Source organism: Neopelma chrysocephalum, unplaced genomic scaffold (genome assembly GCF_003984885.1).
Source record: "Neopelma chrysocephalum unplaced genomic scaffold, ASM398488v2 Primary Assembly neopelma1_119, whole genome shotgun sequence".
Taxonomy (NCBI): Eukaryota; Metazoa; Chordata; class Aves; order Passeriformes; family Pipridae; genus Neopelma; species Neopelma chrysocephalum.
The window spans coordinates 2,568,534-2,591,000 of NW_020897781.1; the positions used below are offsets into that span (position 1 = coordinate 2,568,534).

A 22,467-nucleotide genomic window follows, 5' to 3' on the forward strand; every position below is an offset into this window, starting at 1 on the left:
TCTGCCCACCCCTCTCTCCAGTCAGCAAGGATCCGGTTCCTGTCCTAACAAGTGGCCCATGGGACAAAATGGGGCAAATAGGAATTAATGTTTTGTTTTAAATAGTTTAATGGTTACTTTCTAACATCAAACCAAGGAGTTTCACCTGTGTGTTAAAAGTGCTGAGTAGAAGAGCCACTAATTTTCCTATTCCGGCACTGATCTGCCTGTGGTGGAACTCCCTGTTATTCCCTTGGCCGGGGTAGGCTGATGTTCAGTGTTTTTCTCATCCTTTTATTTTAAATTTGTTGAAGAACATTTATTGTAGGTATGCTGGAACTACTGATGAAAATGACCAAACCCCCACAGTATAAAATACAATGACTGGAGTGTACATTAGCTTTGGCTGCGCCTTCTCCTCAAGCTGCCCGTGGACTTCACGGCCGAGCACTTTGAAATCGTGGTCTGAGGGAATCCCTGGTCCATGATACATCCCATCCATTTGCTGAACAACTCTGGCATCTGTTCAGAAGTAAAATTCCCCTTGTGTTGAAATACTGCTGTCTGGAAAGAGTACATATTTATGTTATTGCTTCCAAACACACTGCAGCAATGTTCCCATTCCTGTCAGGAGGTGCTGTAAGCTTTGGGCTGTGCCTGTGTTGTGGGTTGGTCAATAGGAGGGTGAGCTGCCACCTGAAGAGCCAGACCTGCTCCTTCCCCACTGTCCTCTGGGTGCTCCTGGGCATTGGATCCAAGACCTGTGTAAGGACACAGTGAGTTCCTTCAGCTGATTACGTGGCAGCACATTGATCTTGTCACTGAAAACCAAAACTTGATGGGACAAAAATTCTGGTTTCTCATAGTCAAAACAGCATAAGAGGGTTTGTTGAGATGAGGTTCATCTACAGCTGTCACAGGTTATTCGCATATGTAGGATTTAAGTAGCCTGGGTTCTTTATCAAAATGTGCACACGATTGGGCAGTGTCCATCAGATACTGCTGTGTCCTGTCCCTATGGACAGGTCTTTGGTAGTTCTGAAGCACTGAAGGAGCCATGTGTGACTTAGTACGTGCAGAACTTACCATCCACTTCTCTAGTCAACAAGCCCTGCTAGGGAGACACTTGTAATTGGGATATAGAGCTTGAAACTGGCCTGCATGACACTTATGAACTATTTGCATTTTTTCCATTGGCTAAAGAAGCACAGAATTACACACCTTTAGAATCCTTTCTAAGTAGTCGTGATGTTACCTGGCAGGCTAAAGGCAAAGGATGCCTCTGCATCTCCTTGGACCTTACAGATTCAGCTGACTTTCAACCCTGGGAACTTCAATCTACCTTTGTACTAGTTTCATTTATTTATTTATTTATTTATTTATTTATGTTTTTTGCAAGTTCATAATCTTACTGTGATATAGCTGTTTGTATCAGAAAGGTATGAGGTGTGGGTATAGTTCTCATATGCAACATCTGATGGACATAATACATCTTGGTTCTGCTATTTTTAGTTTTATCAGTGTAGGTTTTGTTAAATATGTTGAACTAATCATTAAAAAGAGAGGGGATATAGGATTAAGTACAAATTTACAGTTGTACTTCTGCTGTAAACCAAAAAGAACTGAATGTGTTAATGCTGAGAACTGACATTTGCTGTCCTTGCTTTGAAAGCCAAGCTGTGCTGTCCTGCCTTTCCGTGATAAGTCACAGAGTGCTGCTGTCCCACCTGCCTAAAAGGGTACTGTTCTGTGCAGAAGATAAAATAAACCAGGAAAAAGAGAATGGAAGTAGAGTAATTCCTGCAGAGTTACCAGTGCGCACGTTTTGGATATTTGCCTCTGCTCTGTTCAAGACTGACCTCAAAATAGGTTGGCTGGTGACCTCTCAGGTTCTGGGGACCAAATTGGAGCAAACAAAAAACATCAGCAGTAGTTCCTTATCCCCTTCCTCCCTCACAGGAGTGCCAGAGTCCTCCTGACAACTGGAATAGTGTTAGTGGGGTCAGGGAGAGGGAGGACATACGGAGAGACACAGAGGGTCGTGTGAAAGGTCTCCCTGGCTCAGACAGGAACCACAGCCAGCCTCTAAGGAAAACTGTGGGAGTAGTGTGAGGGTAATAGTTGTAATCTCCTTTATGGCAAAATCATCACACCCTGTGAAACGGTTTAATGTACTGTGGCAGCAGGTTTTGTTTTACACTTCTAATAAATAGTTAAATCTCTCCCAGAAATAATCCTCAATTGTAAAATGCTTCTAGGAAAAAAGTCAGGATAAAGATACAGTGTTTCTGGATTCCTGCTGCCTCTCCTTGTGTTCCAGCAGAAGTTCAGCACATGTTCTTGTATTTCACCTTATGAAAGGTCAAGTCCAGCATCATTTCTTGGTTTGTCTCCCACGGGTGTCTGTGGGGCCAGTTAAAGGGCCAGGGGGTGAGGAGGATCTTTGCTGGAAGCATATGCTGATGTCCAGGGGTACCTGAACTTTAGGCTGCAAGGCCTTTTCTTCCTGAAATGAGCAAGTATCACATGTCCTTTAAGCATTCCAGATCTTCCCCAATTTGAGGGATGATTCTGTTGGAAGCTTATGCTGATGTATGGGGTGTCTTGAACCAGACCCCCCAGGAGGGCTTTGTCCCCTTCAAGTCCATCTCAACAGACAGATGGGATGGTTTAGACCCTTCCTAGTGATTTCTGCTCTCAACAGATATGGAAGGTAAAGGGGGACCAATTGGTCCTTGGTGAAGTTACTGGAAGTTAAAACTCCCAGATCTTGCCCAGGAAGTATCCTGCACTTTGCACCCAGGGCTTGTGGGCTAATTCATCTATAAACCTTCAACAGGATTTGAAACAACTATTTTAGGAGTTGCTTTTTGGTGGTTTCCCTCAGAACCCATCCTTGTTTGAGCTCTCAAGATCCCTGTGCTGGTGTTTGCCCACTGTGAGTGATGTCTCGTAAATGATGTTTTGTTTGCTGGAGGGTGGGGTGTGTTTCTGGCTTTTTTTACTGTGTTGAATTGTTCCTGTCAGTGCCAGAATACGGATGGGTGGATGAAATGTGATTGAAAGACATGTTTGCTTTTAAAGTCCTGTACAAGTATATCTTCAACATGTGGGAAAACTGGAGCTTTTACTTAAGACTTCATAAATTTTCTTGTGTATGATGCATATCAATTATTCTAGTAACAAAAAAATGTTTAAATGAAAAATCTGAATACTGCGAATGCAATAGTTTGAGAATGGTGGGAATTAGATGACTACAGCCTAAGTAGCAGTGTTAATGTTTAAGTATTCTCTAAACCTGTAATTTAGCTAGGAACTGAATAGGTTTACCAAACTTCAATAATACAAAAGGTAATATTAGTGCAGTTTCAAATTCATGGACTCTGTGATCAGGTCAACCTCTGTGATAAACTGGTTCTGTAAGGTGCTATGAGAATTTTTCTGCTTAAATGTAGATAGTATTGCCTTATATTTATTTTTATTTTTTTTTCTACGTGTGAGAGTTTTTGAAGCTTAACCATGAAATCCCTCTCAGGAATCTTTGAAGGTGGTGCCTTTTCCCTACCCCCATTTTTCTTGTAAGCAAAATTTTGAACCAAAAAAACCCTATGTCGACCTTGGCATGTTTTTTAAAATTAGTTTTAAGAAAGCTAGTGAGAGTAAATAGCTTAAACTGCCTGCTTGCAGTTATTCTCTGAAGATGGCATTTGACAGATTTTTCTTTATAGATGAGTACCTGGTCTTCATTAGTAGGAAGTTATAAAGTTAAGCCTTTAATATTGGATTTCTTAATTTGTTTTAACAGCTCAAAGGGAAGAGAAAAGAAATGAAGATAGAGCAGAGTCCTCACTGGCATTGAAGAAGACTGTTGTGTCTATAGTGGAGAAACAGTCACCTTCTCTCCCCAAAAATCTGCCTTCCAAGAAGTCCTCATCCTACTCTAACACGACACTAACCAAACCACCACTGAAACCTGCTGGAAGTTTCAAAGGTGTCATTCCCAAGAAACCTTGGCCTTCATCAGGCAGTGTTCCTTCCAAACAGTCCCCTCTCTCTCATGGCTCTTCCGTTTCCAAGAAACCAGCTCCATCTTCCACTTTGGGTGGAGGACTCAAAAAGCCTTCACTGCCTTCCATGTCAGCTGCAGCTGGAAGTAGTCAAACAAAAGCATCAGCCAGCCCTGTGCAGTCCCAGCCCAACTCTCAGATTCGACAAAATATTCGACGATCCCTGAAAGAAATTTTATGGAAGAGGTGGGAATTCAAAGCACTTATTTCATGTAGGACGCTACAACTAGAATTAAATGTTTAGCCTGCAGAGGGTTTTCTTATGTGTTGATAAAGAATTTTGAGGGATTGAATTTATGCTACAAATTACTACAAGTACAATTGCCATTTCAGGTTTATACTTGAAATAAAAATTCATGATATGAAGTAAATGTGTATGTGAAAAAACCTTTAGAAAAAGAAACCTGACTATCCCATTTATGTTGAGGCAATTACTGTTGAAGATTTAAATTACAGCATAGAAGCTTTTATAATGCAAGTGCTCTTGAGTTTTAAAATCTGGTGGTGGCAGTGTTGGAGATGTAGATTTGTAGGGAACATAGTACAGGAAATATCATAGTGAAAGGTAAAAGGCTCAGTGAGGGGGAGATTCCCTCTGCTCCCAACATAAAAATCAACAAGAAATTCTGGTCAGTGGGCAACTATCACTTGGAAAAGGAAATAAAAAACCAAAGGCATATTTTCCCACGATGATTGTTAAAGGTAATGCCACCCATCAAGACTTATCATAGAGCACTGCTCTCTGAAATGGAAATGCTCCTCACAGTGGAGAATTTAGGACCAAAACTCAAGTGCTTGGGCTCCCTGTGTCACTCATGGCAGAGAAACTCCTCTCCTGACTGCAGTGCCATGAGCAGGAATAAAGGCTGACTTGGTTTCCCAAAGCCTTGTCTTCCATGGCCATCTGTGGGCAATAATTAAAGTTTGCCTGAGTTCAAGGTCCTGAGATAGACTTTGGCTCTCAGGTGTCATTTTAAGGAGTCTGGAGTCCTGCCTGGGTGAGGAGCAGCCGAGGTCAGCTCTGAAAAGTTAGTTTTTGTGGCTGTAGCTGACCATTCACACCTGACATAACTGCACGTACCTGCCCTTGTTTTTAACAGAGTCAACGACAGTGATGACCTGGTCATGACAGAGAGTGAAGTGGGGAAAGTGGCACTCAATATTGAAAAGGAGATGTTTAATTTGTTCCAAGTTACAGACAACAGATACAAGAGTAAATACCGTAGCATCATGTTCAATCTCAAGGACCCCAAAAACCAGGTTTGGAACTTTCTTAAACAGTGAACTTATCCAGAAATGTACTTTTGGGCTCAGCGGTATGTCAGACTCTACCCTCAACATTCAGAGCTTCTAGATAGAGATTTACAAATTAAACTATATTATCATAAAGCTATTCAAACCTTTTTAACAATAGCTTTATCCAAGCAGGATTTCAAAGCCTACTTTTGTTGGTCGTTGGTATTTATTCAGTTTGGGCATTTGGTGTGAAATACTTATTTACAGAATGGCTTTCTTAAAATAAATACAGACTTAATCTATTTTTCCTCTTGTGACATTCTGTAGTATATGTTGGATACCTGATATCTGTACTTTAAAAGAAGAAAACAGCTGCTGGTACAGATGAAAATATTCACTAGAGAACACTTGAAACCTTTTAATTTCTGCAATAGATTTGAAACAGGGGAGTGGCTGTTCAATTTCTGACATTCCTGTTCAGTTATACTGAGAGTTATTGGCGATAATGAGCAAAATTCTTCTGTTTTCAGGGGCTTTTTCATCGTGTCCTTCGTGAGGAAATTTCACTGTCAAAACTAGTGAGAATGAAACCAGAAGAACTTTTGTCTAAAGAACTGTCTGTGTGGAAAGAGAAACCAGCTAAGGCAGTAAGTAACATCATTTCCCCTGTGTCCTTAGATATGAGTTTGCCAACCCTTACCACATGTACTAAGTTAATAATGCTCAGTTTCAACAGTCTTTTCCTTTACCATGTGCCAAACGATAACAAAGTACATAATAAATTAAATATATGGACTTTTTACCATTGTGGTTTTGTTTCTCTCAGTTGGTGGAGTCACGAAGCAAATCTCAGGAAATCAAGAAAACGGCTGTAAAACGGGAACATGTGCCAGTTGTCAATATGGAAGATTCTCCCCCAGTGTCTGACTCTGATGTAAGTACTGGGGCTGTTGCTTCACCATGAGGACACTGAGGGGGAGAAATGGCAACTAGGGCTTCAAATTTGTCATCAGAAGTGCAGATTGTTTCATTAAACTGTAGGGATATCACAGCCTAGTAGGTGTGCTATGAGCATTTTTCTTTGAGTGTGAAGGAGTGCAACAAGCAATGATAAGCATATTTTGCAGACATTTCAAAAATGCTGCATATTTTTCAGCCCTTGCTGTCAATTTATAGAGAAGTCTTCTATTTCTGAACATTAGCTCTCTACTTCAAAACACTCTGGAATGAAATGAGGACAAATATCATTTGAGGACTCTGTCTAACATGAAATGCCTTAACCATGGCCTTTAATGTGTGTTTTTTTTAAAGAACTGGAGTTAATTAACAGATTTCAAAGTGTTTCTTTATAGTGGACATTAATGATGAACTGGAATATTTTTTGCTTTATTCACTTTTAGGAACAGCAGGAGTCAACCCGAACTGCACCCAATGTGAACAGTGCTCCTTCTCTAGATGTTTTTAGCAGCATGTTGAAGGATACAACAAGTCAACATCGAGCCCATCTTTTTGACCTGAACTGCAAAATCTGTACAGGTATTTACAATGCTGACCTCGGGCAAAGTAAAAGAACTGTTACTTTAAGAGTGTTGTTTATTTGTTTTTTTTTTAAATAGTTTCTCCAAATTATTTTATTGTTAAATAGTAATTCAAGCTTTTGAAATAAATTTATAGGTCAGATTTCAGCATCTGAAGATGAGGTACCACCTAAGAAGATGAAGCTAGGGGCTTCTGCTAAAAAGGTGGAGCCGAAATCAAAGCCAGAAGTCCAGCCCAAGTATGAAAGTCCTGCAGCAGCCCCGGCAGCAGAGCCTGACAAAGAGCCCGTTGCTGACGACGCAATGGACATCGATGTGGAACCAGCAGCAGAAACAGTTTCTCAGCCAACTGCAGAAAGAACTTACATTCCTACAAGCCAGAGCCAGAACAGCACAGACTCTGCTGTACCTGAAGAGGTCTCTGCTTTCCCTGCCTCTTGTGCTGGCCCAGTTGTCACAACCGTGACAGTTTCGGGCAGAGACCCCAGGACAGCCATGAGCAGCTCCTCCGGGACCGCGACGCCGGGACAGCGTTCTGGGCCTGCAGCTGACAAAGTCTCAGCGGGGGAAACCAAACAGGAAACTTCCAAACCAGCTCTGACTGTCCCCAAATCCATATTAACAAAACCGTCCTCCTCACCAGATCCCAGATACCTGGCGGTTCATCAGTCACCCAACATCAAGTGCGTATCCTCCACAGCCAGCCAGGCTGCCACATCCCTCCCGTGGTTCTCTTCACAGTCCCATGTCCCAGCCCCTTTCCCCCAGTTAAAAGGCATGTTCAGGTTTAAAGTTCAGGCAGCCTGATTTACATTTTTCATTTCCCATCTCTCATTTGCCTTCTCTAGCTGGTAAAATTTTCAGAGCATGAGTGTACTTTGACAGCAAAGATTCTGCACTGTTTCAGCGGGGAAATAAAACTGGAGGTATTATGCAGACTTAGAAGTTTGCATGTATATTGACACTGGGAGAGATGGTTTAAAGGCATTTCTAGATTTTCATCCTGTATTAAAATACTGTTACATCTGAACATGAACTTAAGTTAACCACTTGATCAGCTTGGAAGGAAGTGGATTTCATTCCTGTTCTGAGTACATATAATAGTAAAAACAAATACTCTTGAGTATAACCTAGTGCAATTGCAGTTAGAATAATTTTATTTATAGCAAATTCTTTTACTTGAGAATTTTTCTGATGCATATTGTTGACTTAATTAGTGGGAAGTCTATAATTCCAATTAGTTTGTTATGAAGTCAGAATCACAACATAGTAGTAACTTAATTTTATAAAAGTCGTGTCTTTATCTGTCTGCAGCTACAAGTTTATTTTCTGTTACTCGTTGCGTTTTTAAGTAATAACAAGTTAATGGAAAACATTAACAAAGCATTTAGGAAAAATTTTGTTATTTGTTTCAAAGAAAGTATTGAATCAGTAGGAGGAGGGAAGAAAATTTTAAAAAAAGGGTCCATCCTCATTTGCATTGTGTAACCTTTCTGTCTGGATTTGTTTTGCAGTGCTGCAGAGCCACGCTCACCTCAGGACAGCGACACTTCCCTCTTTCTGTCTCGTCTCAACACCATTTGGAAAGGATTTATTAACATGCAAAGTGTGGCCAAATTTGTCACTAAAGCATATCCAGTCTCCGGGTGCTTTGATTATCTTAGTGAGGTTAGCACTGATGTGTGTGTGTGTTTGCAGTGGAGCTGTGCTGCAGTTCCTGGTGCTGGAAAGGTTGGGGGCACTGTGTGTTTATAGAGTTATATTAGAACTGTAGCAGTTGTAAATGGCATCCCTTCAGTAATAGGAAAAGTATCTGAGGAAAAAAACACAGCCTTTTAAAAATTCCTCACAAATCTGTGAAGAAGTCTAACGTCTTTCAACATGTTAGGATCTAACATGGAATAATGGCTTTATTTCAGCTTCATTATTTTCGAGACAGTGCTTTGAAGTGGATGCCTTGTTCTGTTTTCACACTGATGGGATCTGTTAGAAGATTATGTTTGGCTGTTTATGACAAATATCATCCTTTTTACTAGTTTTCAAATAAAACCAGTTGGATGATATGGTTCTGGGAGGGTGTACATTCAAATAATGAGGCAGTAGAAAGGTTTACACTGAAATAAGTAAGCTTTTCTTTTTCTTTCTCTTTTTTCTCTAAAGGGCATTTTATGTGACTTATGAAGTTTCAAACAAAAATTTGTGTTTTAGGAGTTTATTAGTAGGGTTGGTGCTTTTGCTGGAATGAGTCTCAGTGTCCTCATGACAGGAAGCTCACTAGAATTCTAATCAAACACCTCTGAATTTAGGAACAGCCTGTCTGAAATCAGAAAATTATGTTCTAGAAGTTACTAAATATAATTGTGCATTATCCACTGGGCTACTGGGATGGGGCAACCTGCACTGCTTTTTTTGGATTTTCATTTGTGGTTTTTCTCATATTACCATGTAATGCTTCTTGTTTAGGATTTACCAGATACAATTCATATTGGTGGGAGGATCTCACCGAAGACAGTCTGGGATTATGTTGGCAAACTCAAATCTTCACTTTCTAAGGTATTCATTTAAAATCCTTTGCAAAACCCAGAAGAAATATACAGCAATGTAAAATGACAACTTTTTATAATATAGAGTAGTAAACAGCAAATACTGACATAGATCACACCTGGAAAACTACCAAAACCACTTCTTCTAAATTTTTGATTTACTGAAGAAATGTGTTTATTGAGCTGCAAATCTTCTTAATCTCTCTCTCCTGCATAGTAGTCAAATCTTCATACTGTTTATTATTTGAAATAGTGAAGATTGAAATTGAAATCTTAAAGGAAAGGTAGTTATCATTTAATGTACGTAATCTTAAAGGAAAGGTAGTTACCATTTATTGTATGTAATAGATTTTAATATTGAAATCACTTCAAAAGTAAAAAAGTGATGCACAGTGTACAGAGATAATCATGAAACTAAGAATTTTCCATTTTCTTTTTATTTGAACCTCAGGCTGTTTAGTTTGATGTAAGATACACAAGTAATTTGTGTTTCTTAAAATCACACCTAATTCTGTTTTAATGTTACAAATTGAACAGCAGTAGGCTCTAAAAGCCAGAGTGTTACCCTGAAGGCAAAGTTGGAGTGATAAATGTACAGTTTATTTTCACCCCTGGAATTTGCCCTTTACCATTTTATTTGCTGATATGTTACAGGTTGAGTTTTTTCTACTTTGCTTTTGTATTCCAGGAATTGTGTTTGATTCGCTTCCATCCTGCAACAGAAGAAGAAGAGGTTGCCTATATCTCTCTCTACTCCTATTTTAGCAGTCGTGGTCGTTTTGGTGTTGTAGCTAATAACAACAGACATGTCAAGGATCTCTACCTGATCCCCCTGAGTTCTAAGGACCCAATTCCTTCCAAACTCTTGCCCTTTGAGGGACCAGGTAAGCACAAAACAGGGGAGGTTAAATGCTAGGTAAAATCACAAAACAAAAGGCAATCTGAGACAAGTTGTTGAATATTTAATGTAAGCATTATTTAAATTTTTTTATATAAAACCAGTTTTAAACTACAAAAATAGGAGAAACTGGAAATCCAACAAGTTGCCCGTAGGCTGTTGGGAGAATGAGTTTACCTGTAAAATCAAGGATATGGAACAGCCACTACATTAAAAAAACCCCAAAACACTAAAAAACTCCCATCTCTTAGGATTAGTAGGTGGCAGACAGCAGTTGGTATAGGCATATATATTTTTGGATAAAATAACCTGTAGTAATGTTTGGTGAACATGGTGACAGAAGAACTGAGAATGAATTCAACCATGAAACACCCTATTCCTACAAAATTTGAAGTCATCTTCATCCAAGGATGGAGGAGGTCCATATGCTTAATTTCCAAATAAGGATCTGAGGGATTATAGAAAATGCCAGGTTGAGAAGCTGAAGAGCTGCAGGTTCCAGTGAAGGTAGAACTCCATTATCATGGCAATGGGTGGCACTAAACGGTGGGTATGAAACAACCAACATGCAGGAGCTGATCTTTCTGGAAAGCTGTGTCCTCTACTCAAATACAAGTGTAGCACTAGACTCAATAAAGCATTCTCAGAGATTATATGCTGGAGAAACAGGGGCTGGAGCAGGTTTTCATGACTTATAACAAGTGAAACATGAGTTAAGTGCTCTCCCTTCCTCCGTGAGATGGCCAAGAACACTTGCTCTGCATCCTCAAACAAGATCTTTCTCATACACTCCCAATCTGTTTTATCCATCCTTGAGCAGTGCACAGTCTGGGTGATTGTTTTTAGGCAATAGCTAAAAAGGCAGGATTATTGCTGTCTAAATTATAGCAATATAGCCAGAATTGTCGAATCTCAGCACCTCATAGTCTGCGACTCACAGAATTCTTGAAAGGTTGGCAAAAACTGTTATCCCCAATTCATAGCCAAGAAGTGAAAACACCAAGTGCAGAACAACTTGGCAAAGGTTGTAGGTAGAGTCTTAACAGGCTGTTTTTTCCAGGCAGAACAAAAGAAATACCCTCCTTTCTGGGCAGTAGTACAAGAGTGGGACTGGCCATTGAATCAGCTGTAAAGGTCAGCTGGTCTGGTAAATAACCTGCTTTAGGGAGACATTTTCCTAATTGTTGCCTCTTGCATTCCTGTGAAAATACCAGCTTTCCTTTTACACTTCTTTTACTTCTCCATTATAGTTTTGATTTCAAATGAAACTCTTTACCTTAGACTGGAGGTTGGCAAATGTAGCCAAACTTTACTCTTAGTAGAGGAACTTGTAATGTCAGCCTGGTTTTGCCAAGTTCCTTATGAGTCAGGTTTTCAAATTGACATAGGTATTTGTAGGCCAAGTGGATTAAATACTAGCAGCAGAAATAAGGTCTCAAGGGCAGGCAGGACATGAGATGGAACAGTTTCACAGAAGATCCACTTAGAGTTCTGACATCAGTTCACACTTGTTGGGAACTCCCGTGGCTGCCTTTACCTCACAGCTGGGCCAAGTTGTGTTCGTGTTTTAAAACCAGATCAAAAGAATCAGGTAAGCTGTTCATCTGGGTTTGTGTATGTATGAAAACCACAGCATGTAATCCACACTTTTTAATGACATCTGATGGAATTCACTGTTTTTTCTTTCTTTGACAATCAATAAAAATATTTTGTGGAACGTGGTCATTGTCTCCTTAAATTTAATCGTGTGCCTTCCAGTAGTAGAGTTTAGCAAGGCCTGGAAAAGCATTGCCTTTAGATGGTTTGATAAATATGAGTTAAGAGGGGAGGAGGGAGAGGACAACCAAACCCTGCCACTCCAGAAATCCTAATTAGAAGATATTCCAGCTTTATCAGCCAGTTCCAGTATGGATTAGGAATTTCTCCTGTTTTCTAATGGACTGGATTTGGAACACAACTGAGGACTTCTGAACTGCACTAGTACCTAGAAGATCTGCAGAAAACTTTGACATGGGTGGCTGAAAAACAGAGAAAAATGGAAGGTTATCCTGATTTATATTTAATTAATCTCAGATATTTATTACCAGATTTTATGTATCATGGGCTCTTCTGCACTGTCTTTTTGCAGTGGTTTACTGTATGTGAATTCACTTCTCTGTTTCACATACACATTTTATTTAGCATTTTCATTTGTAAAAAACAGTATAATCAGACTTAATTACTAATAGTGATTTACTGAGGGATTTAGTGGCAATGTTGGGAATGTAACAGCTACCTTACATAGTTAAAATAGAGGAATTTTACTACAGGAGCCATATATCAGCAAAGGATCCCACAAATGCTGATGCATCTTTCGGGCAGTTTACAATAGGAACTGTGTTTTTTCATAAAGTACGAAGGCATGAAATCTTCTCATGCTGTTTCCAATGCTCTTAAAAATTGCAGTAAAAGGACCAAAATTTTAACTGAACTGTGAATGGAGTTTGGTGTCTTCATCTCAGCAGATCTCGTTAGGAAAAGCAGCAGCAGTAGAAGAACGTGGCGTTACAAACCCGGTTTTCTGTGCCAGCCAGTTCCACTCAGCAAAGGAACATGAACGTGGAGCAGTGTCACAGTGCTGGGAGTGATCTGGAGCCCTGGGTTGAAGGGCACTAATTTGATGACAGTTGTCAGTTGCTCCCCTGATTAATTGGGACAAATATTTAAATGGCATTGATAAAATACAATGTCTTGTATGGGTCTCTTCAGTTTAAAACTCACCACGGGTGTGCTTAGTCCATTCCCGTGGGTCTGTCATGGGTGGGCAGAAGTGAGGTTGTGTCTTTAACAGTGCAGGTCACTTCTTACGAGCTGCTGGTGACAGGGAAAGATGTGGCCAATATACACATAAATATGGCAAAATTGATATATTGAAAAAAAATGCATTTAAGGCTAAGAAAACCAAATATTAATCCAGTACTAATATTTAGTATATCCTGTTTTAATGGCTTTAGTTACAGGGTGTAACTCAATAAAACCAGCATGTGGACTTCAAATGCATAATAGGATAATAACTGTTATAAATAATTTAGCACTGAAAGCTTCTAACTCTGCCAGCACAGCTTGCAGCACTTTTAGAATGTGTGTTTGTGAAAGGCAGTCATTGAGCAATAGTGTCAGACTGCAGCCAATATCTTGTTGTTCCTAAAATTAGGCACTTAACCTATTTATGGATATTGAGATAGAAGGGGGCTGACCTTTGAAAGCTGCTCTGGCTGCGTGTCTCCATTCCAAGTAGCATTTAGTATTTGATCTCTTTGAACTGAGTGAATGTAGGTGCCAGGTTAGGCAAAACTTCTATATTTGTGTAAAATTCCCGTATCAAAATGTGAAATTTTAATGCATTTATTCTATGATGACTAAATTCTAAACAGAATAATTTATAACTAATGGTATTAACTTACTCCTGGAATTTATTGCCTAGAAAGCATATTAAAATTTTACCTTGTTTTATTAGTGACGTGATCTCTGTTTGTTACAGGGATTCAAACCTGATTTCTTGGTAATTGCTGTTTATGAGATATCCTGCCTGATGGATTTTTAAAAGCTGTTTATTTCAGTTATTAGTGTTTGAGATTCATTGTAACTAATTGCATAAATCACAGGTCTCTGCATGAAAATCAATAACCAAAACATTAACAATGGCATGACAGCAAATGCCTACTGAGAGTTTTTGGGTGAATACCAGTTTGTGAGATACTCTGCACTGGTCAATACCCACCAACTGGGGACTCATTATTCATTACATGAACAGAAATTTAGCAAAACAGATGATGTGGTTTTCTCATTAGATGGTAAATTTAAGAGTCCCTGTAAAACTTCGAGTTGGTTCAGCAAAGTAACGTGTGTGATGTGTTTTGCTAAAGGAATGTATCTGCTACTGCGGGGCTTGGGGTTTTGTGTTGGTATCAAAAAGTTTTCAGTGCTAATAATTAGATATTTTAAAATTATTCCTCAGTGAGCAGTTGGTTTAATAAGAACAAGGAACATATTTATAAAAACCTCTTACTTCTGGGATCTTGAATAGAAGGGTCAGTGTAGGTCAGAGCCCTCACCTGGTAATTTAACCACAGTGAATATTATCTCTTATTTCACAGGTTATTTTGTGTTTCTGTATTACCACTTCCTTGCTGGATGCAAATAATAACTAATGGCACATATGGGGGAAAGACAGTGGCCCTCAAATGAGGACCTTCTAAAGGCCATTAAATCCAGAAGTTAAAAAGGCCTCTCTTTGTGCAGATTTTCTACATTTGCCACCACTTTATGTTAAAGGATTCACTCCCTGCCCTTCGTTCTAGGCTTGTTTATCTGCCACGAGTGCCAGTGGGAACTGTGCCTGTAAGAGGAAGAAATGCAATAGCAGGAAACAAGCCTACAGACCTTTGCATTTTTTCTCTTTATGAGAAACTTTCCTATCATTTCTTGATCTACTTCTCCAGGGCTTTGAGTCTGAAGCTCTTCACAAAGGACCAGTTCTGCTCATCATGTTTTTTTCTCAGATATTAAGGCCTAATATCACTCTGTGTTCTGCAGCGGAGGCTCCAAGGCCACCTCACCCCTACACAGCAGTACTTGCCCAACTAAACACATCTCCTGTGCTTGTTTGGTAAATCAGAGTTTCCCTGCTTCCATCTCCTTTTAAATAATGTCTAGCTGGGAAAAAAAACAACAAGCTGGGAGTAGGTTACCGGCCTTAGCTCTGTTCCCAAACACAGTTTTGTTTAATGTTGTCTTTTTAGCCATTACTGGTATTTGCTTAACCTGGAGACAGACAAAATATTTATAGACTGGTGTCAATGTGGACTTTTAGCACAGATTATAACACAAACAGCAATGTTTAACCCAAGTTTTTTCACTTTTCAATATCTCTGTGTATACAGCACATTTGCAAACTATTTAAACATAAATATTTGATTTTTAAGGGGGAGAGGTGGAGGTGGTTGAACAGCAGAAACAATGTAAAAGTACAAAAATATAACAACTTCCTTTTGTTTGAACTTTTGCGGGAATAGTTTTTAACAACGATACCTGATGCTGCAATCTTTTATTAAAGATATCAAAGAAGGAATTTAAACTTATTATATACAAACATATATAGAGAGAAATATAAATGCATATGCTTGTGGATTAATGAAAAATTGCTAATAGGTGATCTGATGGAATTTAGAAAAACTGTTACTTTTATGACTCTTCTAGCTGCCACTATATAACATAGTAAGTTTTTACTGAAAGCATCATTAAAAATCAGATTTTTACATATACAATCTTTATGTTCCCTTTCAGGTCTTGAGTCATCTCGGCCAAATTTGATTCTTGGATTGGTTATCTGTCAGAAAGGGAAGCGTCCTGCCACTGGCACTGAGGCAGAAAAGATGGAGGAGAAGCGAAGCAGAACTCAAGCCCACGAGGAGCCTGAACCGTCGCTGTTCTCCAAAGGGGCTGCAGCTTCACAAGAGAAGAAAGCTCCGAAATACACACTTTATTCAGGAGACTCCTCTGTGAGTACAACACCACCTGGATCTCCTCCTCCACCTCCACCCCCACCCATTCCAGACACCTCAGCAGTGACACCTTCAGTATTAAAAATACTGTCATCCATTAAGAGTGGACCCACAGCGACTGTGACCCCACTGGTTTCAACAACTGCTGCTCCTGCCAGTGGCACTGCCACGCACTCGGCATCCTCCAAAACTGCCACGCCCCTCGAGCACATCCTGCAGACCCTCTTTGGGAAAAAGAAAACTTTTGAGCCACTTGCCAAGGATTCTGGAACTGTTCAGTCTTCAAGTCAGGAAGGCCAAGCTGCTGCTGATAGCGGAATGTCAGCGGTTCCGCTGTTAGATCCCATTGTGCAGCAGTTTGGGCAGATGTCAAAGGACAGAGCTATAGAAGAGGAGGAGGATGACAGACCATATGATCCTGAGGAAGAGTACGGCCCGGAAAAAGCCTTTGAAATGCAGACTGGTGAAAGTGAAAAGCGATACAATGTGGAAAAGCCATCTAATGCAGCAGAACTAGAGGATGAGGCCTATGATCCAGAGGACGAAACTATCTTGGAAGAAGCAAAAGTTACAGTTGATGATTTACCCAACAAAATGTACACAGACACTAAAAACAGTTCTTCAGAAACACCTGCTTCATACGTGCCTGATTTATCTGCAGCCTCATCCTTGGTAGAACAGCAGAAAATGTTGGAAGAATTAAACAAACAAATAGAAGAACAGAAAAGACAACTAGAGGAACAAGAAGAAGCCCTCAGGCAACAAAGAGCAGCTGTTGGTGTTTCAATGGCTCATTTTTCAGTGTCTGATGCTTTAATGTCACCACCACCAGCAAAAGCTTCCCTAATAAAGACTGAATTATTCCATCAGGACCAGCAGGCTACACAAAAAGTAGATTTACCTTCATCTTTAAATCAACAAGCACAAGTTTTAAACCAGGGCTGTGACCCACGACAGAACAGAGATCCTCGCCAGGCTCGAAGGATGGTGACAGAGACTAATGACACTGTTGATTCTCGGATAAAGCCACAGGTGGTACAGAATGAGGTATCCACAAGAGAAGTTGCTCCAGCAAGTTTTCCAAATGCTTTGCAGACTTCACTTGGTAAGGAAGATAATACTTTAATTTCTGCTACTCAGCCTGGTTTTACTGCTGACAATTGGGTTTCAAGTGAACAGGCTTCTACAGTGTCCCAGAAGGAGTCTACTAACAGCAAATTTGAACACACCATTCAAGTTACTTTGGAAAACCTGAATCAAACAGCTTCTGGAGAACCTTCTGGATCTAAACCTATACGTAAAGTGCTGCTTCCAACACCTCCAGCTACATCTTTTCAGCCTAATTTTTCCACATCAAATGACAGCCCTTCCCTGCAAGATATGCATCAAGTGTCGTGGTCAAATGAGTCAAAGGAAGCAATGGGAATGGAGTCCTTTTCAAATACAATGTTTCCTCCTCAGGAAAAGGCAGCTGGTCACTTTGAACCAGAGACAGGTCTTTCATCAGTGCAATATGATGAACAAAGAAATCCTCAGTCTCATCAGTTTGGAGAACAGACTGACTCCCCACAAGTTCAGAGTGAGGGTGGACCTCCCCCACAGCACTTCGAGGAAAACATGGCGTTTTCTTTGTCTGGGCAGAAAGGAGGGCCTCCACTGATGCTCAATGCACCTGCTGGGCCTCATGGACCTAATTTTAGAGAACCAGCACCACAGTTCTCTGAAGAGCACGGTTTTCCAAATAATGACGGGCAAAGAGGACCTCAGTCTGGAAGATTTGGAGGTCAAAAGGGCCCCCTTCCTTCCTTATTTCCTCCACAGCATGGACCATCATCATTTTTTGGTGATAATAGGGGCCCTGCCCCTTATCATGGTGGTCCAAGAGGAATGTCACCATCTCATTTTGAAGATCACAGGGAACCTCACATGGAACAAAGGGAATTCTCAGATTCCCAATATGATGAAATGATGGGGCCTCCAGGACAGTTCGAAGGACCAGATTCCCCTCCATTTATGGGAAACAGAGGACCTTCACCTTTTCCTTTTGGAGGTCAAAGACGACCCCCACCAGGTCAGTTTAAAGGACAGAGAGGAGGCCCTCAGTTTGGAGGGCCAAGAGGTCCAGCCCCAGGTCATTTTGGGGGACCAAGAGGGCCTCACCCAAATCAATTTGAAGGGCAGAGGGGTCCAGCTCCAAATCATATGCCTGGTCCAAGGGGACTTTTGCCACAGCCATATGAAGAACGGAGAGGGAGCCCACCACCCAGATTTTCCAACCAGAGAGGTCCAGCACCACATCAGTTTGGGGGACCAAGAGGAGCCCCACCTGCAATGTTTCCAGAGGAAGATGAACCTCCCCCCTCTAGATTTCATTTCCAGGGTCAGTCACCACAAGGTATGAAACCACCACCAAGACCACTCCTGGACCTTCCAAGCCATCCACCAACCCACAGAAAAGAGATGTGGGAGGACGCTGGACCATCTGCATCTCTTTCCAATATGTCTGGACAAGGACCTGATTCAGAAGGACAGTGGTCCACATCTGACTTCCGAGAAGGCAAAAATCCTGAATATAGAGGCCAGACATTTGAAGGGAGACAGAGATATGAGGGAGGAAATAAAGACAAGGGTTTAGATCAGCCAGAGCCTCAGCAAGCAGATAATCGCCAAGGCAGAGCCTTCGAGGACAGACGAAGGGATCGAGAACATGGCAGACCTTGGGAAAGAGACCGTGGCAGAAACTGGAACAGAGACAGGGACTGGGAGAGACACAGAGACAAGGAATGGGATAAAAACAGAGATAGGAGCCAAAACAAAGACAGAGACAAGGATTCAGAGCGAGGTAAGGAATGGGAAAGAAGCAGAGACAGAGATAGGACAAGAACCAGAGAGAGAGACTCCTACAGAAGACGTGACAGAGAGCGATCGAGAAGCAGAGACAGGGATCGTGACAGAGAGAAAGACAGGGACCGGGATCGGAGCAGGGAGAAGGAACGAGATCGAGAGAGAGATCGAGATCGCGACAGGGAAAGAGGGAAAGACCGCAAAGATAGGAGTAAGAGTAAGGAAACTGGTAAAGAGACGAAGCCAGAAACACCGAAGGAAACTCAGAAACCGGTGGAAACTGAAGCTTCATCTTCCAGCAATCAGTCATAGAACTATGACTGATATTGTATTTCCCACAAATATCCTACTTTTGCAACACAGCAAGGACTGCACATCTTCTGTATATACTGTATATATTCTCACCTTTCCAAAAATACTGTTGTAAAACTAGCCTTACCCAATGGACCGACAAGTTAGCAATTTTTGAACAACTGTGAATGAAAATAATCAGATAGATGAGAAGCAAGAACATATTGGACTTTCACTTGCTGCATTTTGTGCATAATGTTTTTCTTATAAAAATTCACAATGTTACCTGTACTGAAATTTTGTTTTTTCTACTCGCATCTTTATCTTAAAGTTTCCATTTACAGTACAGAAATGGGAAAAGTCTAAGAAGAGCATATTGCTTTTTAAGATTATAAAGTTATGTTTTCCAGTAACTTGAATTGTAATTTTATAAGAGAATTTAATCCACACCTGAGGAGCCATACCTTTACATCCCATTTACGTGATATTTTTGGTGTCAAAATTGTTCCTACAGCACACACTTTAAAAATGTTGCTGTCGTGTTTCTTTTACAACAGAAGGGTCGTGTATTTAGGAAAGGACTGCAGAAGAACAGTGTTAATAATTACTTGTGACTGATGGAGGATTTGAAAATGGAATGTTATAAGCTTAAAGTGCACTATCTTCCTTTTATATACAGGTGTTTTGGTTTGGGAATCCATCTCTTCGGTGTACAGCAAACAGACAAGTTGTACTTAGTTTATTTTTCATGATGTTTTAAATATCCCATTTTTACAAGCCTGTCATTAAAGAACATACAAGAGTAGCACCTTTATAACCAGCTAAACTTACAAAAGCATCTGACATTTATTTGAAAAAGGTGAAGACTACAAATAAATTGGTAAACCAAAGGAAGGAAAAAATTTGGTTAAATAGGCCACTGAATCTCTTATTTCAGTTGAACTGATCTAGCAGAGCATTTTTTGGTTTTGTTTTGGTTTTGCAGACTTTTGCCACAAACTTAAGAAATGTCCCAATTTGATTGAATTTTTCATTCTAAAAGTACTCTTTCATTCTAAAAGGGCTCTTGAAAAATGAGTGTTGCTGTTCTTTTGTTAGACACTACTTAGGCTGGCAGTGTATATAAAACTCTCCACTGAAAATGATACAGCTGCATTAAACTTTAAATTATTGTGGTACATCATGTTGTGATTGAAGAGGGACATTTTTCATGGTCAAATGCTACTTTTCATGTAGTCCTCAAGTATGTAATTCTAAAGTATGAAACGAAACCTCGCTAATTTATTTGACCGTGTAAATTAACAGTCAGGTAAATATTTTCATTTTTTGATAAAATAGTTTTGGAAATGTAAAATTAGATTCCTGTAAACAGTTTTTATCTTGAGGATTACATTACAGGTAGCTTGTTTGTCACCACAGTCGCATTGGTGCATCTTTGAGGTCCTTGTCCATCCAGGGTTTGCTGGCTGAGATGATCTGTGTTCTGAACCCGAGGGAAAACGGTAACATGCAAAGAAATGATATGAAAGGCAAACATCAACTACGGTGTAAGATTTTTTTCTTAACGAGATGTTTCTAATTTAAAGACATACATAAAAGTATGCAAAAAGTAAGTGTGTTTGTTTAGGTTTCCTTGATAGAAATTTCTGTAAATTGTATTTTATATGGCAGAATATATCACTGTACATTAAAATATGGGAGTTCACAGGTTTTTGTTACTGTAAGTAGAATAAACATCTACAGAGAGCTGTTGTCCATTTCTTAAATATGTACGTGTATATTATTTTCTACATCTTGCTACATCTCAACAAACCATGAAAGACTGATGGCACATGGGTCTTGTTTCCTCATAGTTTAATGAGAGATGTTTTGGATGTTTTGCAGGACATCACTACCAACCAGTGTTGGATTGTGGGCCCTCTAAAAAACAGACCAAAATCTGTGCTTATGATTCTTCTCTCAGTTCTAAAACATCCCCTAATTTATTTTGATTTTTTTTTGAGTCAGGAAGCTTAATGATTTGAAGATTTTACATAAAAAAAAATCTAAAGAAAATAAAATAATTAATTCAGGTCAGCTTTGAGCTTAAGAAGAACTTAATTCACATATTTTATTAATTTCTTGACTTTACATTTTTATGAAATAGATGTGTGGCTTTTCACCTTCTAGAAACTCTCCTTTGGGAGTTTGGGGGCTCTCTTCATGATTTAGGAACAGTAAATCCATCCACCCAAAGATGTAGTGGCAAAAAAATCAACAGCATAGACAGGCACTAGTGACTGACTTAAATCACAGCTTTATATAGTTTACAAGGAGCTGGAGTTGGATTTTGCAGCAAGATTCCTGTCTTCTCCACTGCAGCAGTCAGTAAAAGCCAGGCTGAAACCAACACAACAATTTAACTCAATTTACAGAGACTAAAAATGGTTCTGAATGATTGTCCTGCATTGCAGGAAAGAGAAAAACAATTCTCCTTGTCCAAACTTCTGATTAACATGAAAGAACTCACTATTTTGAGCTTTTGTCTATGTTTGTACTAAGCTAAATTAACCTTCCCGAGAGTATTTTGCTAAACCTTTCTTCTATAAAAGCCTCTGGAAGGTCTAGAACAATATAAACAGAACTATTATTATGTCTGTAAAAGGCTGTAGTATTCCAACTGTGAGCATTGTAAAGGGGAATGTGCAGGAGGATTAGAGAAGGAGGAAAGTGTGTATTGAGTTCAGTGTGCCCAAAACACTTTTAAAATTTCTCAAAATTTCAAAGTCATCAGTGAGGCTGTCAGACTTTGGCTACACCTCATGGAATATGGTACACTTGGACATGGGAATGCCTTGATTGAATATGCAATAAACATTTTATTTTTTTAACCTGAAGGGGATAAAGTTTTCATAAAGTACTGAAACTGGGGGTTTATTCTGGTTATGAGCTGGAGTGGCATTTTTGTGCCTTTCATGCCCTGGGTTTTTTCTAGAATGTGTCTTCTGTAATGGGCATCTGGTTTTAATTCTTAAATTATGGGACAGGACCACTTTTTAAGTCCAGAAAAGTGAAAGGTTTTAAAGGCATTTTGGAATAACTTACTATCAAAAGACACTTTTAAACACTGAGACAGTACTTAAGCCTTTATAATTTAGTAACATAATCTTGCAGCAGGAAATTCAGGTCTGTGGACTCCGCTGTAGGAAGGAACCTGCTGCCCCTCAGTGCTTCACAGAAACGTTCTTGGGAACGGGAAGAAAACCTTTATCCAGCAACGATGCAACAAATGATTCTGAATGATTGTCCTGCATCGCAGCAGAGAGAAAACCCATTCTCTGGCTTTGTCCAAACTTTTGATTAGCATGAAAGAAGGCTGAGCAGTAAATAGCCGCGATTCGTTTAAATCCCCCGTGGGCTCAGAGCGTGTGCTCAGCCAGCCCAGCCACGAGTCAGCTCGAATAGTAAAGCGTGCGCCCGGAACCTGAAATACACATATAAACACGCCCTGCACGCTCACGTTCTCTTTCCTTATTTCCTCACAACACC

The 22,467-nt window shown here is 40.0% G+C and overlaps 1 protein-coding gene across 5 annotated transcripts in view; it reads left to right on the forward strand.

Moving 5' to 3' along the window:
* The window catches only part of DIDO1 (death inducer-obliterator 1), a 55,818-nt gene extending 35,113 nt beyond the window's left edge, over positions 1-20,705 (forward strand). For 4 of the 5 annotated variants that reach the window (XM_027697307.1, XM_027697306.1, XM_027697305.1 and 1 more), the window contains exons 8-17: positions 3,785-4,232; positions 5,147-5,306; positions 5,813-5,929; positions 6,109-6,216; positions 6,683-6,818; positions 6,957-7,503; positions 8,335-8,488; positions 9,284-9,373; positions 10,052-10,247; positions 15,587-20,705. In XM_027697307.1, the coding sequence (XP_027553108.1) occupies positions 3,785-4,232; positions 5,147-5,306; positions 5,813-5,929; positions 6,109-6,216; positions 6,683-6,818; positions 6,957-7,503; positions 8,335-8,488; positions 9,284-9,373; positions 10,052-10,247; positions 15,587-18,960 (5,330 nt within the window). In that variant the 3' untranslated portion in view covers positions 18,961-20,705. Of the gene's footprint in view, positions 1-3,784; positions 4,233-5,146; positions 5,307-5,812; positions 5,930-6,108; positions 6,217-6,682; positions 6,819-6,956; positions 7,504-8,334; positions 8,489-9,283; positions 9,374-10,051; positions 11,983-15,586 lie in introns of those variants that run through there. The other variant, XM_027697309.1, reaches the window with a different exon arrangement.
* The last annotated feature ends 1,762 nt before the right edge of the window (positions 20,706-22,467 follow it).